At 39.7% G+C, this 17348-nt stretch overlaps 1 protein-coding gene across 4 annotated transcripts in view; it reads right to left on the bottom strand.

The window, feature by feature from the left end:
* Positions 1-17348, bottom strand: part of Adamtsl1 (ADAMTS like 1) — a 905649-nt gene that overhangs the window by 72558 nt on the left and 815743 nt on the right. For all 4 annotated transcript variants that reach the window (XM_048783907.1, XM_048783906.1, XM_048783909.1 and 1 more), the window contains one exon: positions 9911-10038. In XM_048783907.1, coding sequence (XP_048639864.1) covers positions 9911-10038 — 128 coding nt within the window. The remainder of the gene's footprint in view (positions 1-9910; positions 10039-17348) is intronic.

The following is a 17348-nucleotide window of genomic DNA, read 5'->3' on the forward strand; positions in this document are numbered from 1 at the left end:
TGGGGCCTCACAGGTATGCAAGGCCAACCTCTGCACGAAGGGTAAACCTTAGGTGTGTGTCAGCATCCACAGATGTGAAGAGTGCCCAGGAAGGACTGTGAACTCATGATCCCATTAGTACAGAGGAATGTGCAAACCAGGCCTGCCCTGCTCCCGAGGAACAAGGCCCTCTGGACACAGGCAGGGACAGATGGGCGGCCCTGGGAGTTAAGGCTCAGAACATATTCCTTTGCATGGGCTGGGCTCCAGCTCAGGCCACTTTCCCTTTTGTGTAATTCTGGTACAAATTAAATCCATTGGGAAAAAAATATGAACATATGTGCTTGAAAATCTGTTTGTCCCCGTATAAAGGTGACTGAGAGAGGAGCCAGAAGAGATGGAAGGTTTGTTTTTTTTAAGTGAAGCCAAGGGCAGAGAGCATTGTAAGTAACTTTTTTTTCCCTCAGTACTGAGTTCCAGGCCTCTACTAGTAGAAAGTGTTTGCAATGACACTCTGCCTTCCTTTTTAAAGTTCATTAGAGACTGGGTTGCTATCAACCAAGGCCTTTTCCTCTTCTTCCTGGCTACACAGCTAGATCATTTCCCAGCCTCTGTGCAGTCAGACAGAAGCACAGGACCGAGTTCTAACAGATTCAATAAGAACAGAAGTGGAGAGTTGCCACTTTTTGGCCCAAACTACAAAAATGCTCTTGTGCAAATCTCTGGTTTAGATTTTTATGTGAGCAAGAAATCAACTCTATTAGCTATCGTATATTTATAGGTTTGTTTGTTATAACTGTTGGCAAGTGCCAATTATATTTGTTGACTGAATGAGTCAAATGAGTCTTCTTTCAATCTTCTAACATTATGTGTCACAAATGTCTTTTGAAAATGATTTCCCTATCCTTTGCCATCAAAAGAGAATTACACTTCAAAGATTTCAGGCTCTTGCTATTCATTTAGAGGCACCTGGGCCAGGAAGTGTGCATGTGTGTTCATTCTCAAGAAGAGAGACTTATTGCAGATGACTTGGAAAATGAGCAATGATAGAAACAAGGACTGCAGGAAAGGTTTGGAGGCTGAGAGCTCCAGAAAGGCCAAATGGCAAGTCAGTCGGAGATATGAAACCAAATCTAGTAATGGGTAAAATCTTTCTAAAGTACTGTTTGGATATGAATTTTGGGTTTTGTGCATCAGGAATGAGCAGCAAAAAATGCACAATGAACTAGTGGTGCCTGCAGTAGATACAGGCCTGAGAAGCGATAGCCTGCATGTCAGGAGTCAGGAGTCTGGACTCCATCATTGTATAGTGAGAAGGAACAAGACGGCTTCTATTTCGAAGCACACCAAGGGTTTCAATATAATTCCAAGATACAATTTAAACATGATGGATTCTCCCTAGATTGACATCAGTACCTGAACAATGTTGAAAGCTTGGGAGTCACATGTAGCGGGCCATGTTGGAGGTGTCAAAGAATCCCCATTTCCAGAGAAGCGCTGAACCTACAGATGCTAGACTGCCTCTCTGGTGACCCCTGTGAGACTATTCGTGAAGACAGCCATGATGTCCCAGCAGACTCAAGTCTCAATTCAAGAGAAAGGTGAAGAAGATAGTGGGGCCTTCTAATTAAAATATTGAGTATACAGCAGAATTTTGGCACAGAGCAACAAAGTATTATACTATCTCACATACTTTCAACACCTGAAATTAAGCAAATTATGTTTACTTCAGATTTAACCAATGGATTATTACCAACTTGTAATGAGTGAGTATGTTAAAGTCCTGTCTTAAAAAATGCCAACCTCAGTTTCCACTGCGGCCTTCACAGGTTTTTTGCAAGGATCACTAAAATTAAGCCTCCAATAATTCCCTGAAATGAGAATTCTCAGTTGAAGAATTTAAGACTCATGAGTTAAGGTGAAGGAATCAAGATCAGCTGTTATCAACAACAGCTTATACACCTGACGTTAATAATCATAGGCACTGCTTATGAATGTCCAATTACCATTCCTTGCTGGCCAGAAGCTTTTCAGGATCTTGCTACTTGGCAATTTTAACAAGTGTTGCTTTGTCATGGATGATAGTCTGGAATAATGGTCTGATTCACATTGAGTAGCTCAGGATTTAACTCCTTATTGTCCTGCTACCTTTCTTGGAAAGTCTCTTTCATTTTCATTTTCTGTCTTTGGAGTTAGCATTTGAGTTTTCAGTCAACTCTATTAACTTGGATTCTCAGAGAACTTCCCCTTTCATCTGTCCTTTTTCCAAGACTTTGCCGCAAAAGCTGTAGTTTTCCTTTGTTATCTAGGCTTCTATTTCCCAAATGATAATCAGAGCCAATTTCCAATGTTAGAATTTTAGGTAAGGGGAGTTTATAGCTGGTTGTGGTGGGTGGTATGGTTGTCCTTTGTATGCAAGAGATTCATAGAACTCTTAGGTCTAAAAGAGACCCCAAGAGTGCAACTATTTAAACTTCTCTGTTTACAATCAGGAAACAGGTTTATAGTTCTGAATCTTCTCCTAAATTTGGTAATGAGGCAAATACTTTCCTTAGAATCTTATTTATTTATTTTAGAATCTTATTTATTACTATAGTAAGTTTCCTTTTTTAGTAATAGTAAAAAATAAATGTTTTTCTTCTATCCAAACCATTGCATGGTTTTTTGGTGTAATCTAATTGAATAAATTTGAGATTATACTTCAGTAATACTTAAAGGATCTCTGGGAAATGAAGGTGATATATAAGCAGAGATATAGAAAGTGGAAGATCTATAGGGTGCCATTAGGCTCCAGGCTTTGTTCAAAGTATAGACATAGTTTATACCAAAATTTAAAAAAAAAATTTTGAATTGGTTGGGTTCAGTTAAAAATATAAGATTAAAAAAAGTATGTGTTGTTTTAAGAATATTTTTGGTTTTGGCTTCTCTGGAAAAACTGGAAACTCTAGCAACATTGATTTCTATTTTTTTCTTTGGCAGCAGTGAGATTAAAATGAACTATATCCTTCTGATAGGGTATGATAGGTCGAATAATGGCCTTGCAAAGATGTCTATATCCTTCCTAATCCTGGAACCTATGATATGCTGAAAGGGAATTAAAGTTACGGATGAAATTAAGGTTGCTAATCAGTTGAACTAAAAATAGGGATATTATCTTCAGGTATCTAAAGGGTTCAGTCTTATCACTTGTGCTCTTTTAATCAGAAGAGGGAGAACAAGAATGTGTCAGAAGAGGGAACATGAGAAGGACTCAATCCACCACTGCTGACTTAAGATGAAGGAAAGGGACCAAGAGCCAAAGAATTCAGTGGTGTCCAGAAGCTGGGAATGGCACTCAGTTTATAGCCAGCAAGAAAACAGCGACCACCACCTTAGGTTGCAGGGAAATAAATTTTGCCAACAACTTGAATGAGTAGGAAAAGGATTCTCCATGATAGCCTTCAGAAAGGAATGCAGCCAGTCCACATCTTGATTTCAGCCAGTACCAGTCTTCTGATATACAGAAAAGTAACATAATATATTTATATTACTTTAAGCCTAAGTATGTGGTAATTTGTTATGGTACAATAGAAAACTAATACACAGACCATATACACTATCTAGGTCACCAAAGTTATCAAGACAATGAAGATATACAAATGACCATGAGAAAAGATGTTCCACATCACTAGCTATTAGTGGAAATGTAAGTTAGAAATCACCATGAAAATCACTTCACAATCATGAAGACAATGATAACAAAAGCAATAGTTAGTAAGAGTTGGTAAGGAGGTAGACACTGGGCCCCTTACCCATTGCTGAAAGAAATGTAAAATGGTGCCTCCACTTTGGAAGAATTAAGCAGTTTCTTAAAAAGTTAAACATGAATGTACCACACAACTGAGTAATTCTACTCTTAGGTACATATACCAAAGAGAAATGAAGCATATGTCCACACAGAAACTTGTAAATGAATCTTTATAGAAGCATTTACTCATAACCAAAAAGTAGAAAACAACTCAATTTCTATCACCTAATGAAGAGATGAATAAAAGATGCTACATCCATAAGATGGACCATTATTGTACCCTAAAAAGAAATGTTATTCCAAAAGAAGGATTATAGCATACAAGCTACAACATGGATGAATCTTAAAAAACATTATTATTATATCAAGGGAAATGATTCAGTAGCAAGGGACCATGTATTATATGATTCCAGTTGTATGAAATGTTCAGAATCGGAAGATTTATAAAGATACTGGTTATTAGTGGCTGCCTAGGGCTGGGGGATGTAGGATGCTACTGGGGAGTCATGACTAAGCTGTATAGCATTTGTTTTGGGGATAATAACAATGTGTTCTAAAATTGAGTGTGGTGATGAATAGATGTGCAACCCTGAATATACTAGAAGCAACTGAACTGCATTCTCTAAGTAGGGGAGTTGTAGATATATATACATTATACTCAGTGAAGCTTTTAAAAAACACTAGAGTGTAGTGATGCTCACAAAGTTATATAAATTTGCTAAATAAATCTCTGGCAAACTCACAATGGGCAAATTTTATGATATGCAAATTACATGTCAAAATAGATGAAAAAACAGTTTTAAGTTAGGTTAAAACTAAGCAAAAAAGGTTTGATGGATTTAACATTTTCTTGGTACTGCAGGGTGAACATTGTGACTACTGATTATCTTGCACAAAAAATGAGGAGTTGTTAGAATTTCTTTGAAATTCTGTTTAGTTGATGTGTCTTCAGAGTAACTACTGCAGGACCCTTAGGACCTAAAAAAGTGAGTAGGGCTTAGCTTATTCCTGAACATTCCCAGGCTGCAGGACTTTTATAGATATGTGAATACCTGGTGTGTGTGTGTGTGTGTCTCTCTCTCTCTCTCTCTCTCTCTCTCTATTCTGGTGCCACTGTGTCAGGTTACTCAGGTTTCTGCCACTACCTCTTGTAATTATTCAGTTGAAGTAGATGACCCCCCAGGAGAACAAGGCAGCAAGTGTTTGTGTCATGATTTCTTCTGCGTGTTCTGTGTGGAGTTCTAGACAGGGCCCCATGCTTAGTACCATCACATGATGCTACAGCCTCTCCTAGGAACCACTAACCAGGGCACACATCCCACTACCCATCTGAACACCCAGCCTCTCTGCATCCCCTTGGATGGATGTAGGAGCTTCTTTTCTGAGAGTGAGAGGGGTTTGCTCGGGCCATTTGTACTCTTTCATGTCCTCCAGTCTACTGGGGAGCTGAGTAAGTTTGATTTTCCTGCTCTATTCGTATTGATTTCATGCAAGTTCTCTAAATGCTTGGGGTCATTGGTGGACATTGCACAGTTCTGTACTTGAGGAAACTTAAGGGCTTTTGGCTACTCATTATCATGTCATATAATGAGGTTTCTTGGATGGTAGCTTCATTCCGTCAATGGTGATTACCACCTGGCTCAGAGTGACATCAGGAACACAGTCAAACTTCTGTTTCCCTTTGATCTAATGCACTGGAACAAATTTTCTTTTGTCAGCCTTTGCCGCTGGAGCCAAGGCCCTCTCTGAAACTAGCCCTCTATGAAGAAAACCGACCTCTGGTTAATAGAACTGCTGGATGAAAAATTCAGAGATGCCAATTTGAAATGACTTACATTATGAAAAGCTTACAATGGTTTCTTTTATTGCAGTTACTAAATCGTGATGGAGAGCGGCAGATAGGAATAATTAAAAAAAACCAAAAACTTTTTATTTTTATTTTCCCAATGAGGTTTCTCTGATCTCTTTTTTAATCGCAATATGTGTCAACTATTCCTCACACCTCGTACACACACACACGCGTGCGTACACACACACACACAGACACACAGAAAAACATGCCAGGAATGGAGAAATCTTTTCTGTTTCCCTTCCTGTGAAAAATTCAGATGAGCTCATCTGTGTTCTCTCCTTTCAATGAAAGATACACTCAGCCCTCATCTTCTTCTCATTTTCCATTGATGATGTCAGGCAGGCCTTACAGTATCTCTTTTGTGATCTTATAAAATCAGTTACGACTGAAAGCATTTCCCTTTTGGCTATGACTTCATCAGTAGTCTACACCTGGAGAGGCCCTTGTCTGCACTGGTAAGTGGAGCTAACCTCTGATCCAGGCTGAAGCAATTTACCAGGAAACTACTGCTTTCCTTCAAAACACTGCCTATGCCATTCAGATTTGGAAGGTTTCTGAGCAATGTGGCGGAGTGCTAAATATGACTGGCTAAGGTGGCGCTGCAATCTCTGTACACCTCAGAAACACCTCTTTACCCAGCCAGGTTTATACCTGGACACAATAATCCATACTCAGAATGTTAGGTCTGTGACATATTGGTGACATTCTCATAATTCCTGCCCTGCAATCCTTCCCTCTACTGTAGGCCATCTCAGCTACACTCTGAGCAGTAAAACAGGCATTCACTTAAGTAAACTCAGGACAGAGGAAGTGTGTGCCACAGGGTCCACATGGCTGTGCATTTTCTGGGCTGTACAAGGGAGGTAGATAAAGAAACATTGGCCATCTCTTGTAAGGTGTCTCAAATCTGAAACTTAGAATATATCGTGGACACCATTTGGAGAGAAGCCAAAGGTACTAAAGGGACAATATTTTGCAGGCCCAAATAATGCAGAGCAAGACAGGTTTGATGGAGTTAGTGTGTCTGAAACTAAATATAGTATTTTTGTGTTTAAAGTTAAATTGTATAGAAAGGAAGTGCTAGAAGTAAAATGAGTCTGAGTGGCAGAACCTGCAGTACACTGTAGCCAGGGCCTGATGGGCAAACACAATGAGAAAGGTTTTGCTGTGGCCAGTGAGAGTTCATGAGGCCTCTCTCCCTGTGGCCCTTGTGAAATATTCCTCATCACAAGTCAACTCCCTTGCTCTGAATCCAAGTGCGCCAAGCACTTTCCAGATGGCTAAGTCAGCTTCCCCAGTTGCCACTGGGACATGGAGAGAAAGTTGCTCTGAAGCATTTGGGTCTCTCCTACTGTACAAATAAGTCGACTTTGGCTTTATGCATTATCCTAATAATTAATATCTAACGGATATTGAACACTTGCTACACGTCAGGCACAAGTCTAAGCATTTTATGTGAATGAGTACATTCAGTCCCCATAAGATCTCTCTGATTCTGGTACATTTAACAGATGAAGAATCTAAGTCAGTAAGTTTGAAGAAGTTGCTCAGGATTATGCAGCTTAGGAAGTGTCAGACCCATGATTCAAACCTGGATCCTGAGGCTCCAGAGCTCACAGGCTTAACTGCCATGCTATGCCTGCTCTTGTGAATCATCATTAACAAATATCCCTGAATCTGGTCAGGTGCACTGGCAAGGCAGAAGTCCATACTTTCCCTATGAAATCATGGGGACACCTGATTATCTTGAGCCTCCAAAATACTTTTATTCTTTTTGGCCTATATTTATAATAAAGTCCAGGCAAAAGCTCAGTGATTCCTTTAAAAGTACAGCAGAATTGAGATTGACTATGAGGATTTGACTGCAAGCAAACTAAGTCTATATTTGGAATATATCAGTGTTAAGGTTTAAACTGCAAAATACATGGAAGCAGATTTGGACTGATGTTTCTCACATCTTCGAACTGCTTTTAATGTGTGTTTCAATCTAGAAGAGGTAGGGAAAGAATGGGAAGCTACATTTACTATGAATGATGTGACTGGCTAGCTCTTTTTCATAGCTACACTCTTCTTCAACCTCACAGCAACCCTGTAAAATTGTATTTTCATTTTTACAGATGAGATTGGAGACACAACAAGGTTATGCACTCTGTTCAAGATCACAAAGCTAATAAGCAGTCTAACTGGTAATCAAATTCAGAAATTTGATTACCAACCCCAAATTTAGTTTATATTTAGGTTCTATCGTGTATACTGAGCAGGATCTTGATGCACATATTTAAAGCAAAATGTAGTGATTTTTCAATGTTGGGTAATCACATGTCCATTGACTGTATTGACTAGTCTGCAAGCATCATAGAACACAGAATTCAGGTTGTATGTATTTCTATATGTCCCACAATACTTGGCAGAGGGTATGCTCAGAACAGTAACTGGTGAGTTACCTCCCACTGTGAGTGTAAACATCGTGCAGGTGTGGAAGATAATCCCTGATAAAGGCGCAAACCTGATCTTAAGGCCTGAATTCTGAGCTTTCCTTTTAGAGGCACCACTGGACAGATTTGCCAGCAGACCTGAACAAATACCAGCAGCTGAAATCCAGGCACACAGCTCCGTAAGTCTTGGGTGTGTTGTTTATGATCATACCTCATCAGCCAGCTCCTTTCCTCCCCTTCCCTGGTGCCTCTTTGGCCGCTCTGTTTCTCTTCCCTGGCTTTGAACCTGTTGGCAGCTTCAATATCTTCTTCAAAGAGCTGAAGACAAGCCTGATGTTACAATTGCCTTGCTTAATTCCAGACAGGTTCCCATTAATCGTATTAAATTTGGGTGAACAAAGGGTATTTAGTCTATGACAGAGATGAACCATATCTGGATAAATATAAACAAGAGAGTTAATTCTGCAAGGCCACTATTTGCCAGCAATTGGAAGGATGTCAGCAGTGCCCTTGCTAAGGCAGGTGGGAGGGTGGAGGGTGGATGGCAGAAGAGGTTTAACAAAATTATTGCTGAGCATCTGGACTCTGTATAAAGAGGAGAATAAAGATTGCAACTGGAATACATTAGAAGGAAAGCAAATGTTTTATCCACAGAAAAACAGGCATTAATAATATCAGTCTTTAATCCACCCCAGAGCCCCCTAGCTTGCCTTCTTCACTGTTGACTTTCATCTTCCTCGCAAAGCCGCCTGCTAAAGGTCCCTTCCCAGATCAGCCTTAGGTCATGGGGGCAGAAATACTGTTGCTAAACAGATATGCAAGGGAGTAGCATGTGTGATTGGAGTACAGTGTGACAACATAATCCCAGCACGGACGGATGAGGTCAGTGTAGGGTGATGTTGGCTTTTCTAGCATCTACTGAATCATCTGATGGAAGCAGCAATTGAAAAGAATAAATACAAACACATGCGACACACTGCCACAAGGACTTTATGGCCCAGTTCTAAGAGAAAGGATCCTATTTTGATAGGATCAGTAAGGCAGTGGAGAGAACAATAGGCTGGCTTTAGGGGACCTCTGCTCCCTTCTTGTCCCCAACACTAGCTGGGCAGCTGTGTGACCTCAGGTTGCCTGGCCTCTGAGAAATGAAGGCATTGGCCCATCTGGTATTTAAAGTCTCTTTCAGTTTCAAAGGCATAGATTTGTCCCATGTAAAGAAATTTTATGAAAGTACATTACTCCAAGACCCCAGCCTTGGGATCACTGTACTGAGCTGCAGTGTTTCTTAGTTCCTGCGTGAAGAATGTTTTGTTTAACCTCTACCGATAAAGACTAAGTGTTGGCAGGTGCATTAGGCCCAGAGGTTGAAGCAAAGCAGAATCAGAGAGAAGGTCTCTGGAACAACATTCCTGCTCCAAGCCATGACCACAGAATTCCAGTAACTGGTAGGTCTCAAAGTCTTTCTTGCAACAAGTAGAACAAGGAGAAATGACAGGATCCCCAAACAGCATTTAACAATCATAGTTCACACTCCACATTCCCTGACACACTATGTACTTGCACACATCACTGTTGCTCATGTTTTTCTTTATGTCAGAATGTTTTCTGCTTATCAAAATTCTACCCACCCCAACTCCAGCTGGGAGGAACTGTCTCTGCATGCTCTTTGGTTGTCAGTTACAGAACCCACTTCATTCCACCTCATATTTCAGTCCTAATATGATTATGGACTAGAAACTCCCTGAGGGCAGGGACTGGGTCACATTTATCTATGTGTCCCTGGGCCTGTGAGATATATTATAGGCACTCACTCAATGAAGTCTTTTGAACAGAACTGAATGGGGATTGCCAGGTTACCTGCTAATGTGACGGCAATGGAGACAGAGTCATATCCTAGGGCATTTGTAGCATTGCAAGTATAGAAACCCACATCAGCTTCCACTGGTGCCAAGATCTGTAAGGAATCATCTGGCTGTAGAAGAATCCTGGAGCAACAGAAAAGAAATGTCAAGTCAGTGGACTCCTTTTTGGTATTCAACATTGGGAAGGCAGGAAGGAACCTTGAGGTATATTTAGAACTCTCTTTTAACTACTAAGAGAGACCAGTTAGGACATTAGGGAAACTAGGCTCTCTTGCTATTTCAGTTGGTGTGATTTTGATTGCAATCTCAAATCAGGAGGTTTTAGATTGCTTTTGCAGCCTGTTAATTACTTTATCTAAATGCTACTAGTTGAAGCAGATGACATGTGCGCTAAAAACATATAACCCACAAAACATCAGGGATGAGAGAGTATGGTAGAAAAAGATAGTGCAGAGAGATTTACAGAAGGCTTACTAAGGAGAATACAAAGTTATGAAGGAGGAGTGGGCTTGGAACAGTGGTAGGAAGAAGGCAGGGGTTCAAGATATGGAAAGAGGCGTCTGTTAAGGTTTGGGGGTGGGATCTTGATAAGAGTATATGATGCACATATTTTTACTTATGTGTCCTTGTATACACATACACACAAACACACAGTCTTCATTAGACTATAAATACTATGAAGCACAAAACTCAGGTCTTATTTATTGCTTTCATTTCCCATAATACTACAGAGGGCTTTCTGTAAAGAAAGTGTCCAGCAGAATAAAGGGAAAACTTGTCCTTTTGTGTCATAAAGAAACAATTCCAGAACAATTAGTCTAGATCAGATATTATTTTTACCCCAAAAGAATTACAAGAATCAAACTGCAAGTGCCTAAAACAAACTTCAAAACCCTTTCAATCTCAGTTTACTGATTTTTCTTTTCTAGATTTTTTTCCCCATTTCTAGGAACTACTTGCTTCTTTATGTCAATTAAGCAGATTAGTGACTAACAATGGCTTGAAGCTGATGTCTTGGTGATTTGGTGAGGATGACAGTAACTGGAATGTGTATGTTGATGGGGAACCTAGGAGGGTTGGTGAGGATAGGGTTGGAGATCAGTGCTTGGGCCAGGCAGGGCATTAAGTTGACAGAGCATTCACAGAGATGGTTTTGGGGAGATTTCTGGGCTCCTTGAGTCAATCATTTCCATCTTAATGATTCTTTCCATTTCCCTAGTTTCAAAAATCTCAAAGAACTGGTTACTCAATACCATGTTAACATCCATCCCTAGGAGGCAAGCAGGCAACAGGGGTTGTTTTTCAATAAAGAAAGGAAAACAGTTAAATCAGGGGAACTCATAAGACTGCGTGGTGAATTTAAGACTACCAGATCTCCTGCCCCAGCAACATTCTCCCACTAGACAATTCTTTCCTTTCTTTTCTATTTCTCTTGCTGGGTCTCCTGAGACTCTCTGGCATTTGCAGTTCAGCAGCACCTCTGGTCACCTCTCAATCATCCTGGGGTGGGTAGCCAGTCTGGCCCTGAGTCAGGCCTTCTCCACTCTGCTTTTGGCCTTGGGCCTACTGCTTGGCTTACTTCTACCTCCTGCCCGAGGAAGGGCAGGCAGCAGGGGAAGCAAGGCTTACATCCAATCAATCTAGTTATGTACAGCAGTGCTGGTAAGATGGGGAGGGAAATAGGACATCTTAGCTACAGGGAAGCTTTTGGAGGGTTTGTGCTTGATTCAGTACCATTCTAAACCACCATCACATTACTGGGGACAGTAGAGATTCTGTGGCATTGAGTAAGGATTGGAACTGAGTGTGGGATAAAAGAAAAACTGTGCGAGATTGTGATGGAGCTCACCCCTGCATTCACTCACTCATCCATCATCAAACATGAGCTTTTTTTTTTCCCCAAAGGCAAACATTATATGTTAGTTTATTTCCAAGAAGCTAATAAGAGAAAGATGACTATACTACACTATTTGCTTATCATTGGTAGGTCATGTAATACTTTAGAAAACAGCATCACTCTTTTCTAAAGGAATCTTATCAGATGCAACGTAATGCAATATCATTCTAAGTCTCTACAGGTGTTCAAGCTGTTTTATATTAAAAAATAAACTTGACTTTATGATTTAGATCTTTATGATGTTTCAAGAATATGTATGCTTCCATAATAATTTCCAAATAAGAATAATGAAAGAAGGCATAATCAAATTTCAATTGAACTGATTACTCAGGATGATTGAACTTAACAGATCACTATTCAGTTTCATCACACTGAAAAGGTAGGGATTAAAACTAACTAAGTCTCCAAACCCATTAGGATAGATGGCTTCCTTCAAATAGCAACATCTCTTTTTGAGGGGGAGGAGGTTATTGAAGACATAACTCAGGGGTGTTCTACCATCATTGAGCTACATTCCTAGCCCTTTTGAGACCCCGTTTCACTAAATTGCTTACTGATTCACTAAAATGCTAAGGTTGGCCTTGAACGTGCAATCCTCTTGCCTCAGACTCCTGAGTCTCCGGAATTATAGGCATACACCAATGTGCCCAGCTAACATCTCTCTTTTTGATAAAAAAAAAAAAAGGATTCTTAAATTGAACACTTTGAGCAGAATACTAGAAGAGAATTCTTTTGAACTTTATTTTGGTTCTTCTGTGATTTAAGTAATGGTCACTGGCAAATCTCTTTACTTCCTATATTTCAGTTTATTAGTTTCTAAAACCCAGTATATATTTCCTACTGAGCAGAAGGGATTGCTAAAATAAGGTAGGTAGAGAACTTCCACACTGTGCTCTGGTGCTTCCAGTGCCCTTTGTTAGTAATGCTGGAATCCTGGATGGTGAATAGTGTTGACCTTCATAAAAATCTTAATTATTAAGATAAAATACACATGGAACAAATCCTATAAATTTTATTCATAAAACTGAGTTCTCTGCTGGGCAAGGTGGCACACACCTGTAATCCCAGCGGCTTGGGAGGCTGAGGCAGGAGGATCATGAGTTCAAAGCTTTGCTTAGCAAAAGTGAGGCACTAAGCAACTCAATGAGACCCTGTCTCTAAATAAAATACAAAATAGAGCTGGAGATGTGGGTCAGTGGTCCAGTGCCCAAATTTGAACTCTGGAATCCCCCCCCCCCCAAAAAAAAAGAACCCCAAAACCAAAACTGAGTTCTGTGGCTCAAGTGTACACAGCTCTCTGAAGGGGGAGTCAGAGTTAGGATTTGAAATAGGCTTTCTTGCTTGTGACACCCCACCCATCTCCCCAATACCTCTGAGACTACCAGAAAGTTCAACTGTTTAGTCATGCTTTCTTCTTGTAATCAGAAAGCTGCCCATAAGCGTACCCTGCACATTTGGCCCATTCGAATATTCTGTCCCTTTTGCTAGCAATCTATGAAGGCATACATCCTTTTAAGTCTAGGAGAGGATTTGACTCCTAGTGTTGTGACAATATGCCCATTAAATTGGAAAATGGGAGGGTGGTGGTTGGAGGCTGCCACTAGGGGGAGCAGTAGTTCTGGAATGTTTCCATGTTGGGCTCTCTAGGAAGCATGGCAAAGAAAAGCAGGGCCTGCTGTGGAGATGGAGGTTTTCTTCAGCCTCTGTATCTAGCCTGGCATCATAGGAAAAAGATTCCTGGAAAAAAAAATAATTTCCTTGTATTCCAGGCGTCTACTTTATTAATTTAACTTAATTTGTTAGTAGCTGATTTCTGTCATCTTGTGTTTAGGTTTAAAATTTGACAGGCCTGTTTTAGAATGTGTAGGCAGAAAAACATTGTGTTGCTTTCCAAGCAAAACCAGAAAAATCTCTCTGGGGTTGTTTTGGAATTTAAGAAATCAGAAAATGAGGGGACATGGAATGGACGTAATTAAGACCTACGCAGCAAATGGTACTGTGGTCATATTAGGTATACTAAATACTCCCTGCTTTCCTTCCACACCCGCATCTCACTTCCCTTCTGGTTTACTGGGCTAAAACTAATTGCTTTATTTATTTGCCCATGCTTTTAGCCAGGAAGTAAAGGAGGAGTTTGCTTTTCTGGGTCCTTTACATATAAGCTTCTTTGTGACAGCATGTCTTTTAAAGCATTCTACAGTTAAGTAAGGACCACTTGAGAGACTACAAAAATTGTTTTCATTATATAAATAAAAATCCTTGTCATACATGGGCATATGATATGGACAAGATGTTCATGGCCAAGTACAATCTCCTTGAGGTTAAGTCACCTCTGTATTTTCAATGTGCTGTGATAAAGGTATCTTACTTAAAGGAGGCAGCTCTGGGTGTACAAAGTCTTGAGCAATTCTGCAAGCAGGGTGGCATCATGATATCTTTTTGATTCTTCTCTCAAGTGTGAATACCACTGCCTTATGCAAGCCCTCTTTTCAAATTGACCTCCTTGACCAACCACGAGAAGCTGCTGTGTGAAGGGAAAAACTTCTAAAGTTGGATTCAAGGGACTTAGACTCCAGTCTGGGGTCCTGTGGTCTTGGGCAAGCCATTCAACTATGTGAGCGTCTAAGTTCCTACTGTAAACTGGAGATAATACTGGCTTGAAAGAGCTTCTGTGAAGAGTATATAGAAGAGCATATAAACTCATTCTTAAAGTTTTGCAAGTAAAAAGGCCCATTTAAGTATCATGTTTAATAAATTGGTGGGTTTTGTTTGTTTGTTTGCTTATTGTTTCTTAATGGTATAGGCAGTGATAACCAAGTAGCTTCCCAGTGACAAAGTCTTCTCATCTATAAAATGAGAACTGTAGCACCTACCTAGGAATTTCCCATCAGAAATGCCATCTACTATATGGACCAATATTGTGCCACCTTAGGTATTTTATCCTAACAGGTAAGCATTCTTAAAAACATTTTGGGACCCAACATAGAACTGGAAGCTGAGAATCATGGGTATATTCTTCCTAACAGTAGCTTCCACATGTTTTCAAACTTATCTGCTCCACATCCTAGAACACATTTCTTATCCTAGTCAAGATGGCCTCTTTGACTCTCCTTGTCAATAGCTTTGGACAAAAAGGCAGGTTGTCTGTTCTCCTGTCTACCCTTCCAAAACATCGCCATCCCTTAAGAACTAACTCAAGCTCTATCTCTGTGTGCCACCACAATCCACAAAATTCCAACCCTATCCTGATCTTCCAGTTGTTCTAAGCCACTCTACAAAGTCATTTCCAAATACAGCATCTCATTTTCTCAGAGAATAAATTATTATCTCAAAGGTGGGGACTCTCTCACTATTTTATAGTTCTGTCTTCAGAATTCACTATGCTGCTGGCCTGCTAAATACTTAATCAGTACTTGTTTAGTTACCTTCAAAGCAATAGGGCTGAAGTGACCATATTTATAATATAGCACACAATGGAGAGTGAACCAGAGCTCAAATTCAAGAGCCATACTAACTGGGTTCTAACCCAGGTCTACCACTTAGTAGCTTTGATGCCTTGGGCCAGTAATTACTAAATTTCCCAGTGACAAAGTCTTTTCATCTATAAAATGAGAACTGTAGAACCTACCTAGGGATGTTGTGAAGATTCCATGAGTTAATGTATTTAAATTACATAGGAAAACGCAGGTTGCTGATAGGTAGGGTATTATTTTGTTATTGCAGCTGTTGTTGACTTCGCCATCATCATTAGTATTCATTCTTTGTGCTACATATTCTGGCTGTGGTGAGGAGCTGTTTAGCATAGGTGAATGATTGAGAAATGTAGGGATTTCAAGGAAAAAGCATAGACCAGGGATATAGGGAAAGAGCAAAGGGTTTTCTGTTTGAGAAACCAGAGCATGGGAAAGAGCTGTGGAGAACAAAGGCCACAGGGCACATTGGATTGCTAACTGCCTTAATTCTATTCTTGATTCAGGAATGTCTGAATAAGGACAACTAGTTATTCCGTAACTGTTTTAACACTATTAACTAAACTCTGAAATTTTAGACACTAAAAAAGTAGCCAGAATCCCGCAATTTCAGGAAAGTATATAAGTAACAAGAGTAAAAGAATGAGAGTTGGAAAATAGTGAACTCATAAGCAAATAAGTAAATTTAAAGCAATCTGAGTAAGGACCATTGGCTCCAAACTCCTACTTATAGGAAGAGATGTTTTTTTCCTTATCCTGAATTGAAAACTTTCTTTTCCTGCTTAGGGATTCCCTAGATTAGGATAAAACCTACCACAAAGGGGGAATGGGAACCAATATTTATTAGACAAGTATATATGCTTTATATCATTTTATTCTCACTATCAAGTTACTAGATTGATATTATTTTCCCATTTCAGAGAGGAGGCTCATAAAAGTAATTTGTGTAGCTGGTGCATGAGTGAAATCAGGAATGGGAAATGACCTTTGACCTTTTCTTAAACTGACCACATCCCGGCATCCACTGAGGCATCATAATAGGAAGACATGTGGTTTGGCCTCATTTCTGGTGGGGGGTAATTTGTGCCAAGGTATGTAGTTACTCAAGGAAATGGACAATCACTGAAGTCTGGATTTTAAATAGTTTGAAGCATGAGGTAAAAGGAATGCTGTGAGAAGACCTCCTCTATGAGCAAGAATATTTTTTTTTCTGAAACCAAAAATTATAGTAGCCCAGAAGCTTGCAAGGAAGTTTTATTTTGTACAGATACTTTGGGGAACTGATTTGAGGTTCATGAAGAGTTTCATATCACCATTTGGCTAGGGCAATTTTTTTTAACCTTTGCTATTTTTAATGTACTTGCCAACTAAGAGTTATTTAATGCTGGAAGCTTCACTATTGCTTAGATGGAAGTATAGAAAATATTTTTGGAATGGGAAAGGCCACCTGACCACACATTCTTAACCCTGTCCTCATGCTTTTTGCCAACATTTTTAGCTTCTTTCTTTTTAGAAATTCATGAAATCGTGAATTTGCTAATGTGTGTAGCTTTTTCTGCCTGCTGGTATTTCATTTCAAACTCCTATCCTCTGCATGAAATGACTGTGGCTGGATTTCCTATTAACTTAGAATAGGGGATCTTCAAACTCCAGCTGTCTCCTGCTTTTGTAAATAAAGTTTTATTGGAACTCCGCCATACAAGTTAAGTACTGTCTATGGTTGCTCTCACACTATGAAGGCAGAATTGGGACAGAAATATGATGGCCTACAAATCCAAAATTGTTTACTATTTGGCCCCTTTTAAGAAAAAAGTAGTGAAAAAATGGTAAACATGTGGATGTCTGACCTCGACATAAAAGAATTTTCACTTCGTTTGTCCCAGTAATTTCTTTATTTATACAAAATGAATGAAGAAAACAAAAAACAACAAAAAACAAATAATCCCCCCCCCAAACTTAACTATTTTATCTGCCATTTGCTAAGACCACCCTTCTAGAAGAATAAGCCCATTGCTAGTGGGATCTTTGCAGATCTCCAAACCCTTCAGAGATTAGACAGTTCTGAC

The sequence above is a fragment of the Marmota marmota genome, unplaced genomic scaffold (assembly GCF_001458135.2).
Source record: "Marmota marmota marmota unplaced genomic scaffold, marMar, whole genome shotgun sequence".
NCBI lineage: Eukaryota > Metazoa > Chordata > Mammalia > Rodentia > Sciuridae > Marmota > Marmota marmota.